This window comes from Lupinus angustifolius, chromosome LG15 (assembly GCF_001865875.1).
Source record: "Lupinus angustifolius cultivar Tanjil chromosome LG15, LupAngTanjil_v1.0, whole genome shotgun sequence".
In the NCBI taxonomy this organism is placed as follows: domain Eukaryota; kingdom Viridiplantae; phylum Streptophyta; class Magnoliopsida; order Fabales; family Fabaceae; genus Lupinus; species Lupinus angustifolius.
This window is the reverse complement of record NC_032023.1, coordinates 3,717,968-3,731,604: the sequence shown is the minus strand read 5'-3', so window position 1 is coordinate 3,731,604 and position 13,637 is coordinate 3,717,968. Positions and strand designations below refer to the sequence as shown.

The following is a 13,637-nucleotide window of genomic DNA, read 5'->3' as shown; positions in this document are numbered from 1 at the left end:
AACAAATGTTATTTATAAGAATCACATCTTCAACATTTAACCATTACTATATTTTATATTTTAGTATTCAGTAAAGTCTTACACCGTTACATTACATCTTATCATTATATAAATTAAGAATACAAAACTAGCTTAATTGGGAGAAAAATATACCAATGTTTTTTTTTTGGGTAAGAATATTCCAATGGTTATATGGGCAAATTCTAAACCCTCTTATCCAATTCTCATACTTCTCTATTCACAATGCTCCTTCTTCATTCTTCTTCCCTCTCCTACTCCACTCTCACTTACCCAGCCACAGGAAGAACAAGAATAACTCCTTATACTCGTAACCAAACACTCCGTATATTCTGTGCTAAGAGAACAGGTAAACAAAGATACCCATCTGAGAAGAAGAAACTGAAATCAAAGAATAAAGAGATTTTATCTGATTCTAAAGATAAAGATAAGTTTGAGGGTACATGGAGATTATTTAAACTCGCTGTTCCACTTGATCAAGACCCTGGAAAGGACTTTCTCGTCATTTCTGATGCTCTTCTTCAAGAAATTGCTAAAGCTCTCAAGTTTCCCGTAACTTCTCTCACTTTTTTATCACCTAACATTATTTTATTGTTTATTCGTTTTGGGCTGAATTTGGGTAATTAAATTTGTGTGTACTAATTTGGTTCCTGAAAAAGCTGAGAAATCGAAAATGGTTCGGAAGATATCAAATGTGGGTTAATTTAGTCCCTTTTAGCATTTTTATGATTAATTTTTGGGACATTTTCATGGAAATAACCTCGTGGCTTGCGAAGTCGAGGCTACAGACTCCATCTGGTGAGAGGCTCGTGTGCTAGACCACCTATTTAATTATTGGGACATTTTATATTCATAATGTTTGTGGACTATTTTGGATTTTTATTGGAATCAAATTGGTAAAAAAGAAGGGCGACCCAATGCACAAGACTCCTACTTAGTGGAGTATGGGGAGGGTAGGACGCAACCTTAACCCTGCAAACGGAGGGACTGATTCCAAGATTTGAATCCATGGCCTTATGGTCTCCAAGCAACAACTTTTTAGTATACACGAAAATTTATATGGACCAAATTATGAGGACCAAAGTTGCTATTCACTTGTTGTTAAGTAAAAGATGATTTATTCTTCAATTGTCGTGTCAGGTTGCTTCACTGTTGCCACAAGAAGCTTTCACGATTGTTAGGAAGTCATTTGATGCGAGGAAGGTAAGATCAATGAGAACCTAAACTAATGTGACCTATGCTTACAATTTTAAGCACTGATATGATAATTTCCTGAAGTGAGGGATTAATATGTCTATTGCTTATAATTTCAATGACTGAAATGAGAGTTTACTCAACAAGTAACTTGAGATTTAAAATTTATTAATGTTTGGTGTGCCTGAGTATGATATTGAATTGTTATATTGCATATTAGGTTAGTGAGTTCATCAGTTTATATTTATTTCAATTGGTGAGTAGGACATGGTTGTGAAATTGGCATGGTGAAATCTAGCATTGATACATATATGTAGATGAATATAATGTTTGAGCTCGAAGTATTTCATGTGTTAGAAATGTGTATTATCATGTAATTGTCAAGGTCCATTTTATAATGTAAATATGATAATCAGGAAACTATGCCTTCATATCTATTATATTCATGATGTAAATATATAGCATGTGGTGTAGTTGAAACACATGTTTTTCAGAATATTGGTGGGTGCAAATTGCAAGTGTACAATTACGTTACCAAGTATTACAAAGTTCGAATCCCATAGGGATTGTAATACTTGCTTAATTGCTTTAATTAATCAATCTAAACATTTTGGTATCAAAATTGAAATTTAACTTTAAGATAAGATTGAAAATAAGATAAGGATTTAAATTAGATAAGGAAAATGTCTCCATGATAGAGGTTACCGCTTTGACGTCTGTGAATCCTAGTTTATCGCCTTCTTCTACGAAAGTTAACTTTTGGAGGTGAATCGCCCAATTGAAGGTAATGTTCTCTCTCGAGACACAAGGCCCGTGTTCGATTGAAGCCAATACCTACTCTCGTGGTATGTGATTCAATCAAATGCCTTATTTGGTCTCTTTGCCAATCACTTTATGGCAACCCAATAAAACCCTCATATACCCTAAGACTACTATCATGAAGTAAGGTTTAAGTTTGGTTATTATAGGTCTGATATTTGGGTTATCCTCTTGTTACTTCCCCAATATACCTAAGAGGTGTGATCAAATGGCTAACTAACTCACACGGATAAACACACTAACCAATATACTACAACACTCAATAGAATGAATGTGTTAACTACTCATCACTTATTGCAAAAGGGCAAAGCCAAAACTGTTTTTCCTGCACTAAACAAAAAAAGTCCGCACTTAACCTGAAGAAGAGGAAATAATGTAAAAACTAAACTAAAGATCCTATTTAAACTAAGAAATGCATGCAAACAATAAGTAAATATGTTACAATTTCACGCACATAAAATATGCTTCTCTTTGCTCAACTTCTTAACATGTTATCTTGAGCCTAAAGAGAGGCGACCCTAGAACCTTTAATATCTCTGCTGGACCAACTGTCCTCTACTTAAATTTTATTTGCATTGAACCATGTCCTCCTTTGTCCTTCCAGTTCGCCACCTCTCCTCTGTCGTGTCTTTCTGGCTGATTTTCTCTCTTCTGTTTGTGACTGTCAGTAGTGTTTTGTTGTTGTGAGTGGGCCATTCCTCCCACTGCCTCCACCTCCGGCATTCCTAGATTGGTTTTCTTCCCAAGTTGAATCATTATCGGGGCATACCCATGTCCACGTGCCTCATCTTCATTTCAGGTTCAACATCAATATGCTGCAATTGCCATCATGAACCCGTCCAGATCCAACATTGCAATGCTGATTCACTCACCTCTCCACTTTCCTAGTTCTTCCGAATCTACCCTGGGTATGATAAATTTGTCAATTCCCAACTTTGATCTTGTAGTCATAGGATGGAATGAGTGACTTAGAGGCAGTAGAGATGAATTAAGATGTGCAGGGATAGAAAAAAATGACCCATAAGAGTTCCCAGTATTAGAAAATAGTGAATTATTAGTATGAGAGTCATGTAATGGTGAGGGAAAAAAACTGTTGGAGAATCAGTGTAGGAGGTAACAAGATCAAGAGGAGCAAAATGATTAGGAAATGAATTAGAATAAGAGGGAGTAAGACTCCCAGTAGGTGAAGAAGAAGATGTAGAAGGTTTTTGACCAGTAGGTTGAGATGGACTAGTGGTGTGAGGAATATAATGAGAAGTATGACCCAGAGAAGAATCAATGACAAAAATAGAGGAGTCAAACTTTGAGGTATTAGTTGGAGTAGGGGATGCATCGGGAAAAGTATACTCATTGAATGTAAAATCCTTGGAAATATATAACCTACAATCTTTGGACAAGCATTTATAGCCCTTATGAGTGGATGAATAGCCTAGGAAAGTGCTTTCAATGGATCTACACTCAAGCTTATGAGTATTATATGGTCTAAGTAATGTAAAACAAGCACAACCAAAGCCTCTAAGAGTAGTGTAACCAGGAATGATACCAAAAAGCAAAAAATGAAGAGATTTGTTATAGAGAGTTGGTGAAGGTAGTCTATTGATAAGAAAAACAACAGTGGTCAATGCATACTCCCAAAAAGTCAGAGGTAGACAAGCATGAGCTAGCAAGACAAGTCCTGTTATGTGTTCATGTTTTCTTTCAGCAGTCCCCTATGAATGATGGATATGTGGGCAAGAAAGTCTCTGAGATATGCTTAGAGAAGTTAAGTAGTGAAAGGTCTATCTATATTCACCCCCTAATCACTTTGAACTGCTTTGACAACTTTATTAAACTGTGTGTGAACCAGTTGAATAAAATGTTTAAAGATAGTAAGAGTTTTAGACTTTTGCTGAAGAAGATAGATCCAAGTGCTCTTGGTTTGGGCATCAACAATAGACAAACAGTATCTAACCCCTGACTCATAGTATATTGGGGCAGGTCCCCAGAGATCAAGATATAGTAAGTCAAAGGCATTAGCATAGAAACTAGTAGATGCAGGGAGTGAAGTGTATGAGCTTTACCATAACAAGTTGTGCAGAAATCTAAAACATTTTTATTTGAATGAGAAATATTACGATGACTGAGAACATTGTTTACAACTGCTTCACGAGCATGCCCTAGTCTACAACGGCATAGAAAGTAAGATGAACAATTGCTAGGACTAGGTAAAGTAGTGACATTAGCTACTGCGGTGGACTTGAACTTGTAAGCATGGTTTTAGATGGATGTACAGAGAGAAGTATCCTTGGAAAAAATTGTGAAAAGCATGAGACCATATGAGGTAAGAGACCCTTTGAGGAGAACATTTGTTAGTACCTTGTGATTTCACAAAGCACTCATTAGGATGAAATTCAAAATAACAAAAATTATCCTTAGCAAATTAGGATACACTAATTAGATTTTTGGTAATTGTAGGAACAAGAAGCAAACTTTGAAGAGAAGGAGTAACTTTAGGACTTATTCGTGAGTTAAAGTGAGTGTTTCCACTGCAAATAATAGGTGCTGTAATACCATTACCCATATAAATGTATCCTGGTACAAAATGCTCAACTGGTTCATGCACTAGGAATGAATCTGAAGTAATATAATTTGTTGCACCAGAATCTAGAAACCAAAGCGAGTGTTTAGTATCTGGAATCCTAGTGCTAATATAATAAAATTTATAATTACTAAAATTATAACCTTTATTTTTAATTTATAATAAAAACATTTTTCTTTATTTTCTTTATTTTAGGGATATTTTTTCCTTTGAAGTATAACATCATCTTTCTCTTATCACTTTCTATCCAATCGAACAAAAGAGTAAGAGAAGAAAATACCTCTTTCTCTTCCTTTCCATTCATTATTCTCTTATACGAAATATTAGAAAAATCTACTCTATTTTACAACTTTCTCTTTCTCCCTACTCTCTTACTCACCTCTTTCTCTCTTCTCATTTTCTTATATACAACCAAACAGAGCATAAATCTTTGAGAGGTTATCAGATAAGTTACATGCTAGTGTTTGAAACATGTAGCATGATGCAAGTGTCTTGTATTGTGCCGTAATTAGAAAATAATATATTGTTTGTTACATGCATTATTTAAATGTACAATCCATGGTGTAGTTAAAAGTTGAAACTCCACTTTTTTCACAATATGCTTCTCTTTTTTGTCCTTATTCAGGTTGTTATCACTTATGCATGAAACTGCATTTTAAATTGCCATGAAGTTTAAGTTATCATTGCATCCTTATATTGTGTTTGGCTGATGTTTTTTTAGAAATTAAAGGAGCCCAAATTTGTTCATACTGTGGACATGGATGCCAAAAAACTCCTCAGTTTGGAGCCTCGCACTTGGGACTTTATTTCTCGGCTGGAGCCTAAAGTTGGCCTTGTGGAACATGTGCTTGACAGAAGAGATTTTGGTGATTTGAGGAGTATCATACGTGACTGTAAAGAAAATAAGGAATCTGTAGTGAAAGGGGAAAATGGACATAGCATTTTCTCAGGGCTGTCCCATATCCAGACTGCCAGAAAGCCAAAAATTGCAATAGTGGGTAGTGGGCCTTCTGGCCTATTTGCTTCTCTTGTTCTTGCAGAGTTTGGTGCAGATGTTACATTAATAGAAAGAGGTCAACCAGTCGAAAAAAGGGGGCGTGATATTGGTGCTCTTGTAGTTCGTCGAATTTTAGAATTGGAAAGTAACTTCTGCTTTGGAGAGGTTGTACTATGCATCTTTATTTATTTCTTTGATTGATGGTTAATTGTGTCAGTGTAATACATGTTTCATTCATGAACACACCATTCTTTACTTTTGGCTTTAGGAGTTTGGTTGCAGACACTAGTTAAATGTTATCCATTTATTTTATTTTTAACTTTAAGTCATGTGATACTTATATGCTAATTCTTTTTAAAGAAAATGCATGAGTTTACACTTTTGTCTAATGCGAAGTTTCATTTTTCTTCACCACAGCCATTAAGCTGTAAGCTTATTATGATACATTATTAGAGCAAATTGAAATTGTGCTTCCTTTTAATGCTCATCTAGTTGGCGATGTCTATAAATTTCTAACATGTTTTGGAGTGCATATGAAAATCACCTTCGGGATGATATATTGAATTACTAATAGTTGGTTGGGTCATTTGTAATTCTCTTGTATTGCTTTTATTACTCGATTAGTCTTTTACCCATGCGATTTTACTCATTTGTTTAGTGTCATTTATTAAGGACTTATGTGTAGCAGGGTGGTGCAGGTACCTGGAGTGATGGGAAGTTGGTGACTAGAATTGGACGCAACAGTGGCAGTGTTCTTGCGGTTAGCTTCCTTATATTGCATTATGTAGTAGATATGTGCCTTCCATTTATATCTCCATTTGGTCCTTGTAGACTTTTAGGAAACAGTTCTAAATGATTTTCTTGCACCTAATACTGTCATCAAAACGATGATATAGTGTAAGCATATAAATTTTTTGCATGATGTTGTCTTCTTCTGTAGTCAGTAGAGCATATGTACAAGTCTACATAAATCTCTCCAAAATTTCAGTTGGTTCTTATTGGCAAGAAGAAATAAATCATATGAACTTCAAGATGAATCGGAACACTTATAGCTTTTAGAAAGCACAATATAGCTTTTCAATGCTCAAATTATGGGTATTTGAGTCCCTACTGCGGTCTCAGTAGAATCCACAATTCAGTGTCCATGTTTGACAAAGATATGGAAGATATAGTTAATTTAGAACATAATACTAGTTGCATGGTTTAAAAGTAACCTACATATTCCTTGTTTGTTTACAGCCTGTATACCACACTGTCTCTGCAACTTATTATACACAACTACACAAGCAGCAATAGGAAAAACTGGAAAAGTAATATGATATTGGAAAAGGAAAATAGTTTTGTAAACTTTTCTTAACTCCTTGCCGAGACACAAATAGTTCTGCATCACCGCCTTTATAATAGTTAAATAATCTAGCCAAGTACTTGGTGATCATTGATACAAATTTTAATAATTTGCTTAAGGTTTCTTAGCTTTGAGCTTATCTAAATATCTTTAGTGGAATGTGGAATTAAAAGGAACTTCTTTCATATACTTTTTTGTAATTCTCCACATTGGGTCTTACATTCTTATTGTGCTAATACTTTTTGACTGGCTTTGTGTAAAGTTTCATTGATATGAACTGGTATGCTTAATGCATTGCTATAGGTAAGATTTTTTATTCCTGGTTAATATCCTTCTCAGACTTAGTCTTAGTGCTGTTTAATGTATACAACTTCTTGTTTACATTTAACCTTAGAAGACCCCTGAATATTAGGAAATTTATGACTGCATGTATGATAAGAAAATATAGTCACTGGCAACCTCTTCCATTTTATTCTTTGCCATCTTAAAAGTAGAAATTCTATCCCAAACATTTATTTTCTATTTTGTTAGCTGGTAGAGAAATATAACTAAAACTAACTTGATTTTGTTGTGTAGTTTTACCCTGTCGTGTCCCCCATTCCCAACTTTGATATCTTACTGAATGGTTGACTGATCTCTTCTTTTTAGGTCATGAGAAGTCTTGTGGAGTTTGGAGCTCCAAAACAGATATTGATTGATGGAAAACCGCACTTAGGGACGGATAGGTTGGTTCCATTACTTCGCAACTTTAGGCAACATCTGCAAGAGTTGGGTGTGAGTTCCAGCAATTCTTTATATTGAAAGTACATTCATTTGTCAAGGTATGCTTCCTTTTTTGTACTTGTCTTCATTTTGTCCTAATGACACTGCTGCTTTTTTTTCCAGGTCACAATCAAGTTTGGAACAAGAGTAGACGATCTAGTTATAAAAGATGGACATGTCCTGGGGGTTACAGTATCTGAATCTTCTGATAGATTACGTTCAAGCAGCCAGAAGATGGAATATGATGCAGTTGTTCTGGCTGTGGGCCATTCTGCCCGTGATATATATCAAATGCTTCTTTCTCATAACTTGGACTTGGTACCAAAGGACTTTGCTGTGAGTTTATAGTTTATGCATTTATTAATTCTTTTTGCCTATTTGTATTTGTGATGCTTATCTGTTTGCGTATCCTTATAAAAACTATGTGTATCCTTCTACCAAATTTCAAATAGTAGCATGGTTTCCTCTTCATAACAGATAAGATAGTCTTAAACTTGTGCATGATTAATGTGAATTTCTTTTAGTTACACAGCTGGTTCAGTTTTTAATCCATTTTTAAGATTTGTCATTAATAATTATATGATGTTCTCATTGGTACTGCTTTTTGTCTCTTATGGGGAAGGAGCTAGTTTGTCACTCAATCAGATTCAAAATTTCAGTTGACAATACAGAACATGTTCTTAATATCTCTATAGTGAGCATTTTTGACAATACTGTAGTAGTATTTGACAACTCCTTTGGTGGCTAGGAAGATGGCCTACTTTCAGAATTCAGATGCCCTGTGGCAGGCCTATTTGCATGATTACTTCTATGAATAATTGTTTTTTATTTGTTTTTAAATTGTAAATCCACCAGATTTTTCAATTTTCTTATTATAGATGTGGGATATTTGGCATAATAATCGAGGCCCCATTATGTTGGCCAATTCTTCGACTTAGCATTCAAAATTCAAAATTTTATTTGTCATTGTTGCAATATAAAGCACCCTGTTCTAGTTTTGAAATTTAATTTTTACTGGAATAAAATGACCATATACTGGTGTTTGCTTTGAAATTCGTTATTGTCATGATTTTCTTAATTTTATTCCTTATATTGATAACAGGTAGGGCTACGGATTGAGCATCCTCAAGAACTAATAAACAGCTTGCAGGTTTGTATCTATCCAATTTTTATTCAGCACACTTATTTTCTGCTTTATTTATTTGGTATCAATCCAACTTGCAATATATATTTTGTCTACTTACATGTGTGTGTGACTGTGTGTAATAAGGTATGCTAAATTAAGACATTGATGATATTAGAGATATAAAGCCATATTTTGGCCTCCACCCAACAGTTTTCAGCTTTTATTAAAGTCGGTCCCTGAGTTTCTATGAGTAGTCAATCATAATATCCTTGTGGTCCAGTTTTTTCTTAATTGAATTAAGAGCAAATCTCTATTATGGTGCTCTAAAGAAATAAGTATCATCAGGTGCATGGTAGTTAAAATCGCGATCCCACTCGTGGGATCGCACGACTTTACGATCTTCAAGAGCTAGCCCGTGCTCGATCTCAACCCGTGCTTGACCTCCGTGGAATCAGGTGAAATCGTCGTGTTGGAGCGTAGGACCGGTGAAATCGACGAGCCTTCCGATTCCATCTTCTGCTCACTGTGGTCTGCAACACATCTCCTCTGCTTTCATCTCCTCTATCGATCTAGCTTTTCTTTCTCTCTCGATCTCCATTTTCCATTTATCTGGGTTTAACTATATCTTCACTTTGTTTATTTTCTATGCTTTTTGTTCTGTTGCAAAATGAGCAGAATGAAGGAGAAGATGACTCACGGCTGCCATTAGGTTTAAGGAGGCCTTTTATATCATGGCTGCAATTAGGTTTATAATAATGGTCCGAGTCAGGCCCATTTGTACCTTTTTTAAGGAGGTCTGTGTTTTTATACAGTGAGTTGGCCTGTTTTTTTGGTAGAGTGAGTTGGCCTGTTTGTTTATATTTTATAAGTATCTAATCTTTTTTTATTTCTTTCAAGAACTAAGTACTTTTTAATATAAAAGCATCTAATTTCTAAACTCTTGAATGAACCATATTAACTATACTAAAACATATAATTATCTAAAAGAAAAATAATACTTAAACTAGTAAAACTTTTTAAATTCCCTATGTTGGGTACTATTTATCTATTTAAAATCTTTCTAGTAAATTTTTAATATATATACATACAAATATATATGAATTATGTCCATATATATTGATAAGTAAGACCTTACGAGTCGTGTTACGATCCTACGTTTACGATCTTTGACTCTCCTTCCGATCCTAAGTAGAATCTCGATTTTAACTACCTTGATCAGGTGGTCCTCCATTCATAATATGTCAAATGGTCCTTCATTGTCAATTTACGATGACGTCAATTTCATCATCTGAAGACCAAATGAATTTCATACGTTGATGTTGAAGGATTTTTTTATGTATTTATTAATGGAGTGGAGGACAAACCTGATATCATTTATAAACTGGTTTGGCGGTTGCTTCCATTGATGATGGCGAAGGAGGTATTGCAGGAGTGAAATTTGATAATGTCACAAGCGGTGATGCAACTCAAAAATGCAGAAAATGACCTTTACCATTTTCTGATACGGGAAGAAGCAGAAGGGTGCAAGTTATACTGCTAACCTGTGATGATAAGACTTCCCATGATTAGTTTAATGTAGTATTACAAGCTTAAAATCAAAGTAGCTGATGCAAATTATTGTTATGCCAGCTAGTACTTAGTTTCTAATTGTTTGTGTGTTGTTTTTTATTTATGTTTGCCCTATCCCATAATGGGAAAGTTACTATGAACTTATTTGAATATTTAATGTTTTACTATAATTTTCCCATTTGATAAGAACAAGGACCTAAGTAAGCTTAGTTTATAATATCCCCAATCCTGTCAACTGTGTATACATATCCCCCTAATTTGGGGAAATAACATGGTCATGAACTCATGATAACTTCATTCTCGAAGATGTGATGGAGAAATTACCTTGTACTGCATGGCTGGAGAGATTTTTTTATATCGTAAAAGATGTTTATCATGGCTTATATTTTTGGGGGTCATGACTGATGCATACAACTTTTTCATGTAAATGTGTAGTATTCTGAATTGGCATCCGAGGTTTGTCGTGGACGTGGTAAAGTTCCAGTGGCAGATTACAAAGTTGCCAACTACATTGATAAAGAGGAATTCTATGGATATTCTGGTTCTGAGCCAGCAAATCGCAGTTGTTACTCTTTCTGCATGTGTCCAGGTGGGCAGGTATGCATTCTCCTTTTATCCTCGTATCGTATTAATTGGAACATGACTTCTTTGTGGTGATGACTCGATGCGCATAAGGGTATATGGCATAGCATATTTGTGCCTTCTATTTATGGCCTGATATAAAAACTAAAAGGTTACTGTTTATTTTACAAAGGTGAGGGGGTCAGAGCATTTGGTTGCAATAGGAGGATAAGTAGTGTCAAATTATTATTTGTGTTATTATATACATTGGGCTATTATAGGATTTAGTTAATTGGTAGTGAACTATAGAATGTCGGAACTTGCAGGTTGTCCTCACTAGCACAAATCCATCAGAAATGTGCGTTAATGGCATGTCATTTTCTCGGCGTGCTTCTAGATGGGCAAATGCTGCACTTGTGGTGACAGTCACGAAAAAGGATTTTGAAGCCTTAAATTATCATGGTCCTCTTGCAGGGGTCGAATTTCAGGTAGGTCTAAATTCTTATAATCTGGGTTTGTGTTCTTATGCTGTTAAATGGTTAAACTAAAAAGGTCCTTTGTGTCATTTCCTTTTTCATATTTATAATCATCATAAGCAACTTTGTCCTTGTCCAATTTTTTCATAATATATCTAGCTTTCATTCCCTAGAGTCATGTTATAACTGTAAATATTAAATGGTAGAATATATAAATCTATATTCTGTTTCTCTAGCCTTTAAGGATAAGTGATATAAGAAATGGACCAATGTTGCATCAGATGAAATTTTGTTCAATTAGGTTGTCCTTGTTCTTGATTGATGCATGATAGAAGAGTTCTTGATGTTACAGATTCAGTACTATCTCTGCTTTATCTAATACTTCTATTGTTTAGAGAGAGTTTGAGCGAAGAGCTGCAATAATGGGAGGAGGCAACTTTACAGTGCCTGTACAGACAGCTACAGATTTTCTCGAGAACAAGCTTTCGCGTAAATTATCAATTTTACCCTTTATTTGTTACTCCTATGCTCTTTGCTCTTGGTTTAACTTAGCTTCACTTGTTTGTGCCAGTAACATCTGTACCGCCGTCAAGTTATCGTTTAGGTGTGAAGGCAGCAAATCTTCATCAGCTATTTCCTATTCATATAACTGAAGCTTTGCAGCATTCGCTTTTATCATTTGACAAGGAGGTTGGCAACTTTCATATCTTATCTGATCTATTATTTCAATGTCCTATGTAAAACTATCTTACGAAATTACTAAGAACAATATTTTTAATGAACTCTCCAGTTACCAGGATTTATATCCAACGAAGCTCTCCTTCATGGTGTGGAGGTAATAAATAATTGTTCTCTTTTTCGGTTTCCGTTCCACTGTATGTATTTCCTAAAGTTCCTTCTATTCCCAAATTTTTGGTTCAGTCTGCAGTCATTAACTTAATGAAGGGAGTTCTTATCAAGAATTTGCTTCTCAATTGTTATTCATTTTTTCTTTACAATGATTTTGTTCCAGACTAGGACCAGTTCTCCGATCCAGATTCCACGCGATGTCGACTCTTATGAAAGCACTTCACTGAAAGGACTATATCCAGTTGGTGAAGGAGCCGGTTATGCTGGTGGGATCATTAGTGCAGCAGTAGATGGAATGCATGCTGGTTTTGCTGTGGCAAAAAGATTTGGCTTATTTCATGGAGATCTTGAGTCTGTTTTGGGCAAGGCTCAAAATGTTGGATTTTTGAAGTACTAGACTAGAACTGATTTAATTTTTTCAGTTTCACTGTGATCTGCCACATGTTGGATTGTTGGTTATGTAGACCAGAAGTAGATAGTGGAAGAGGTTCCATATCCCAGTTACACTTTGGAAATTCAAGGTAAATGCATTAATTCTGTCCTTGTTCTTGTCACCCTTCAGAATTTTTAACTTGTCAAAGAAGAAATAGTGATGATAATTGATATATTTCCTTGTTATACTTGTGCAGCTAAGAAGGTTATCTTCCAGTCTAATGGGCTGAGATAGGAATATCACAACTTTCAACATTCATCAAAGTTGTTCCATTCCCACAATGTTTGATGGCATAAATTGAATAGCATAACAGATATTTGCTGCTTAGAAGTTAGAACTTATTGCAAGGTGCTGTGACCACACTTCACTTGATGATAGCTGCAATTTTGGGTGATCACATATGCTATGTAGTTAACCATAACATATAGAAACATAAAATGTAATAGTTACTAAAATGTATTTGTGATGGTAGAGTTTTTAGTTATGTTGTGCACATTTTTTGTTGTTTAAAAGCATACACTTGTTTCTATGTGAATTGTAGTGTGCACTTTGCAATGAATAGGTGTAAGTTCTATCTTGATAATTGGCTTGGTGGAAGAGATCTTTTGGTAATTATAGTATTGACCCTAATTTAATGATAATTGTTGAATTGGAGGATTTTAGGTATGGAAGTAGGAAGAGAAAATGAAGGGTAATAGTTAGGGGTGGCAAAATGGGCTTGGCCCGACGGGCCAGCCCGTTCGGATAGGTGTTTTTAGCGGGCCGGGCTGGAGGTTTTAGCCCAAAAGCCCATATTCAACCCGTTTTAGAAGCCCGTTTTTTAGACGGGCCGGGCTGGCCCGGCGGGCCAACATTAAAATTAAAGTTCATTTGTCTATCATGTTGCTCATTGCAATTAAGATTAAACTTT

The 13,637-nt window shown here is 35.2% G+C and overlaps 1 protein-coding gene across 3 annotated transcripts; it reads left to right on the top strand.

The window, feature by feature from the left end:
- Positions 229-12,716, top strand: LOC109328253 (uncharacterized protein Cbei_0202). Of its 3 annotated transcripts, none has more exons than XR_002105409.1 (13): positions 229-570; positions 1,159-1,221; positions 5,331-5,771; positions 6,295-6,366; positions 7,600-7,725; positions 7,837-8,049; positions 8,816-8,863; positions 10,844-11,005; positions 11,296-11,457; positions 11,841-11,935; positions 12,020-12,135; positions 12,236-12,280; positions 12,458-12,519. XR_002105409.1 is itself a non-coding variant. In XM_019561635.1 (13 exons), exons 1-13 carry the CDS (start codon positions 244-246, stop codon positions 12,689-12,691), a joined length of 2,103 nt encoding a protein of 700 aa, XP_019417180.1. In that variant the 5' UTR covers positions 229-243; the 3' UTR covers positions 12,692-12,716. The 3 variants fall into 3 exon arrangements, 2 of the variants coding, with proteins under 2 accessions (XP_019417180.1, XP_019417179.1); XM_019561635.1 differs by having other exon boundaries at positions 11,841-11,931; positions 12,017-12,135; positions 12,458-12,716; XM_019561634.1 differs by having other exon boundaries at positions 11,841-11,934; positions 12,017-12,135; positions 12,458-12,716.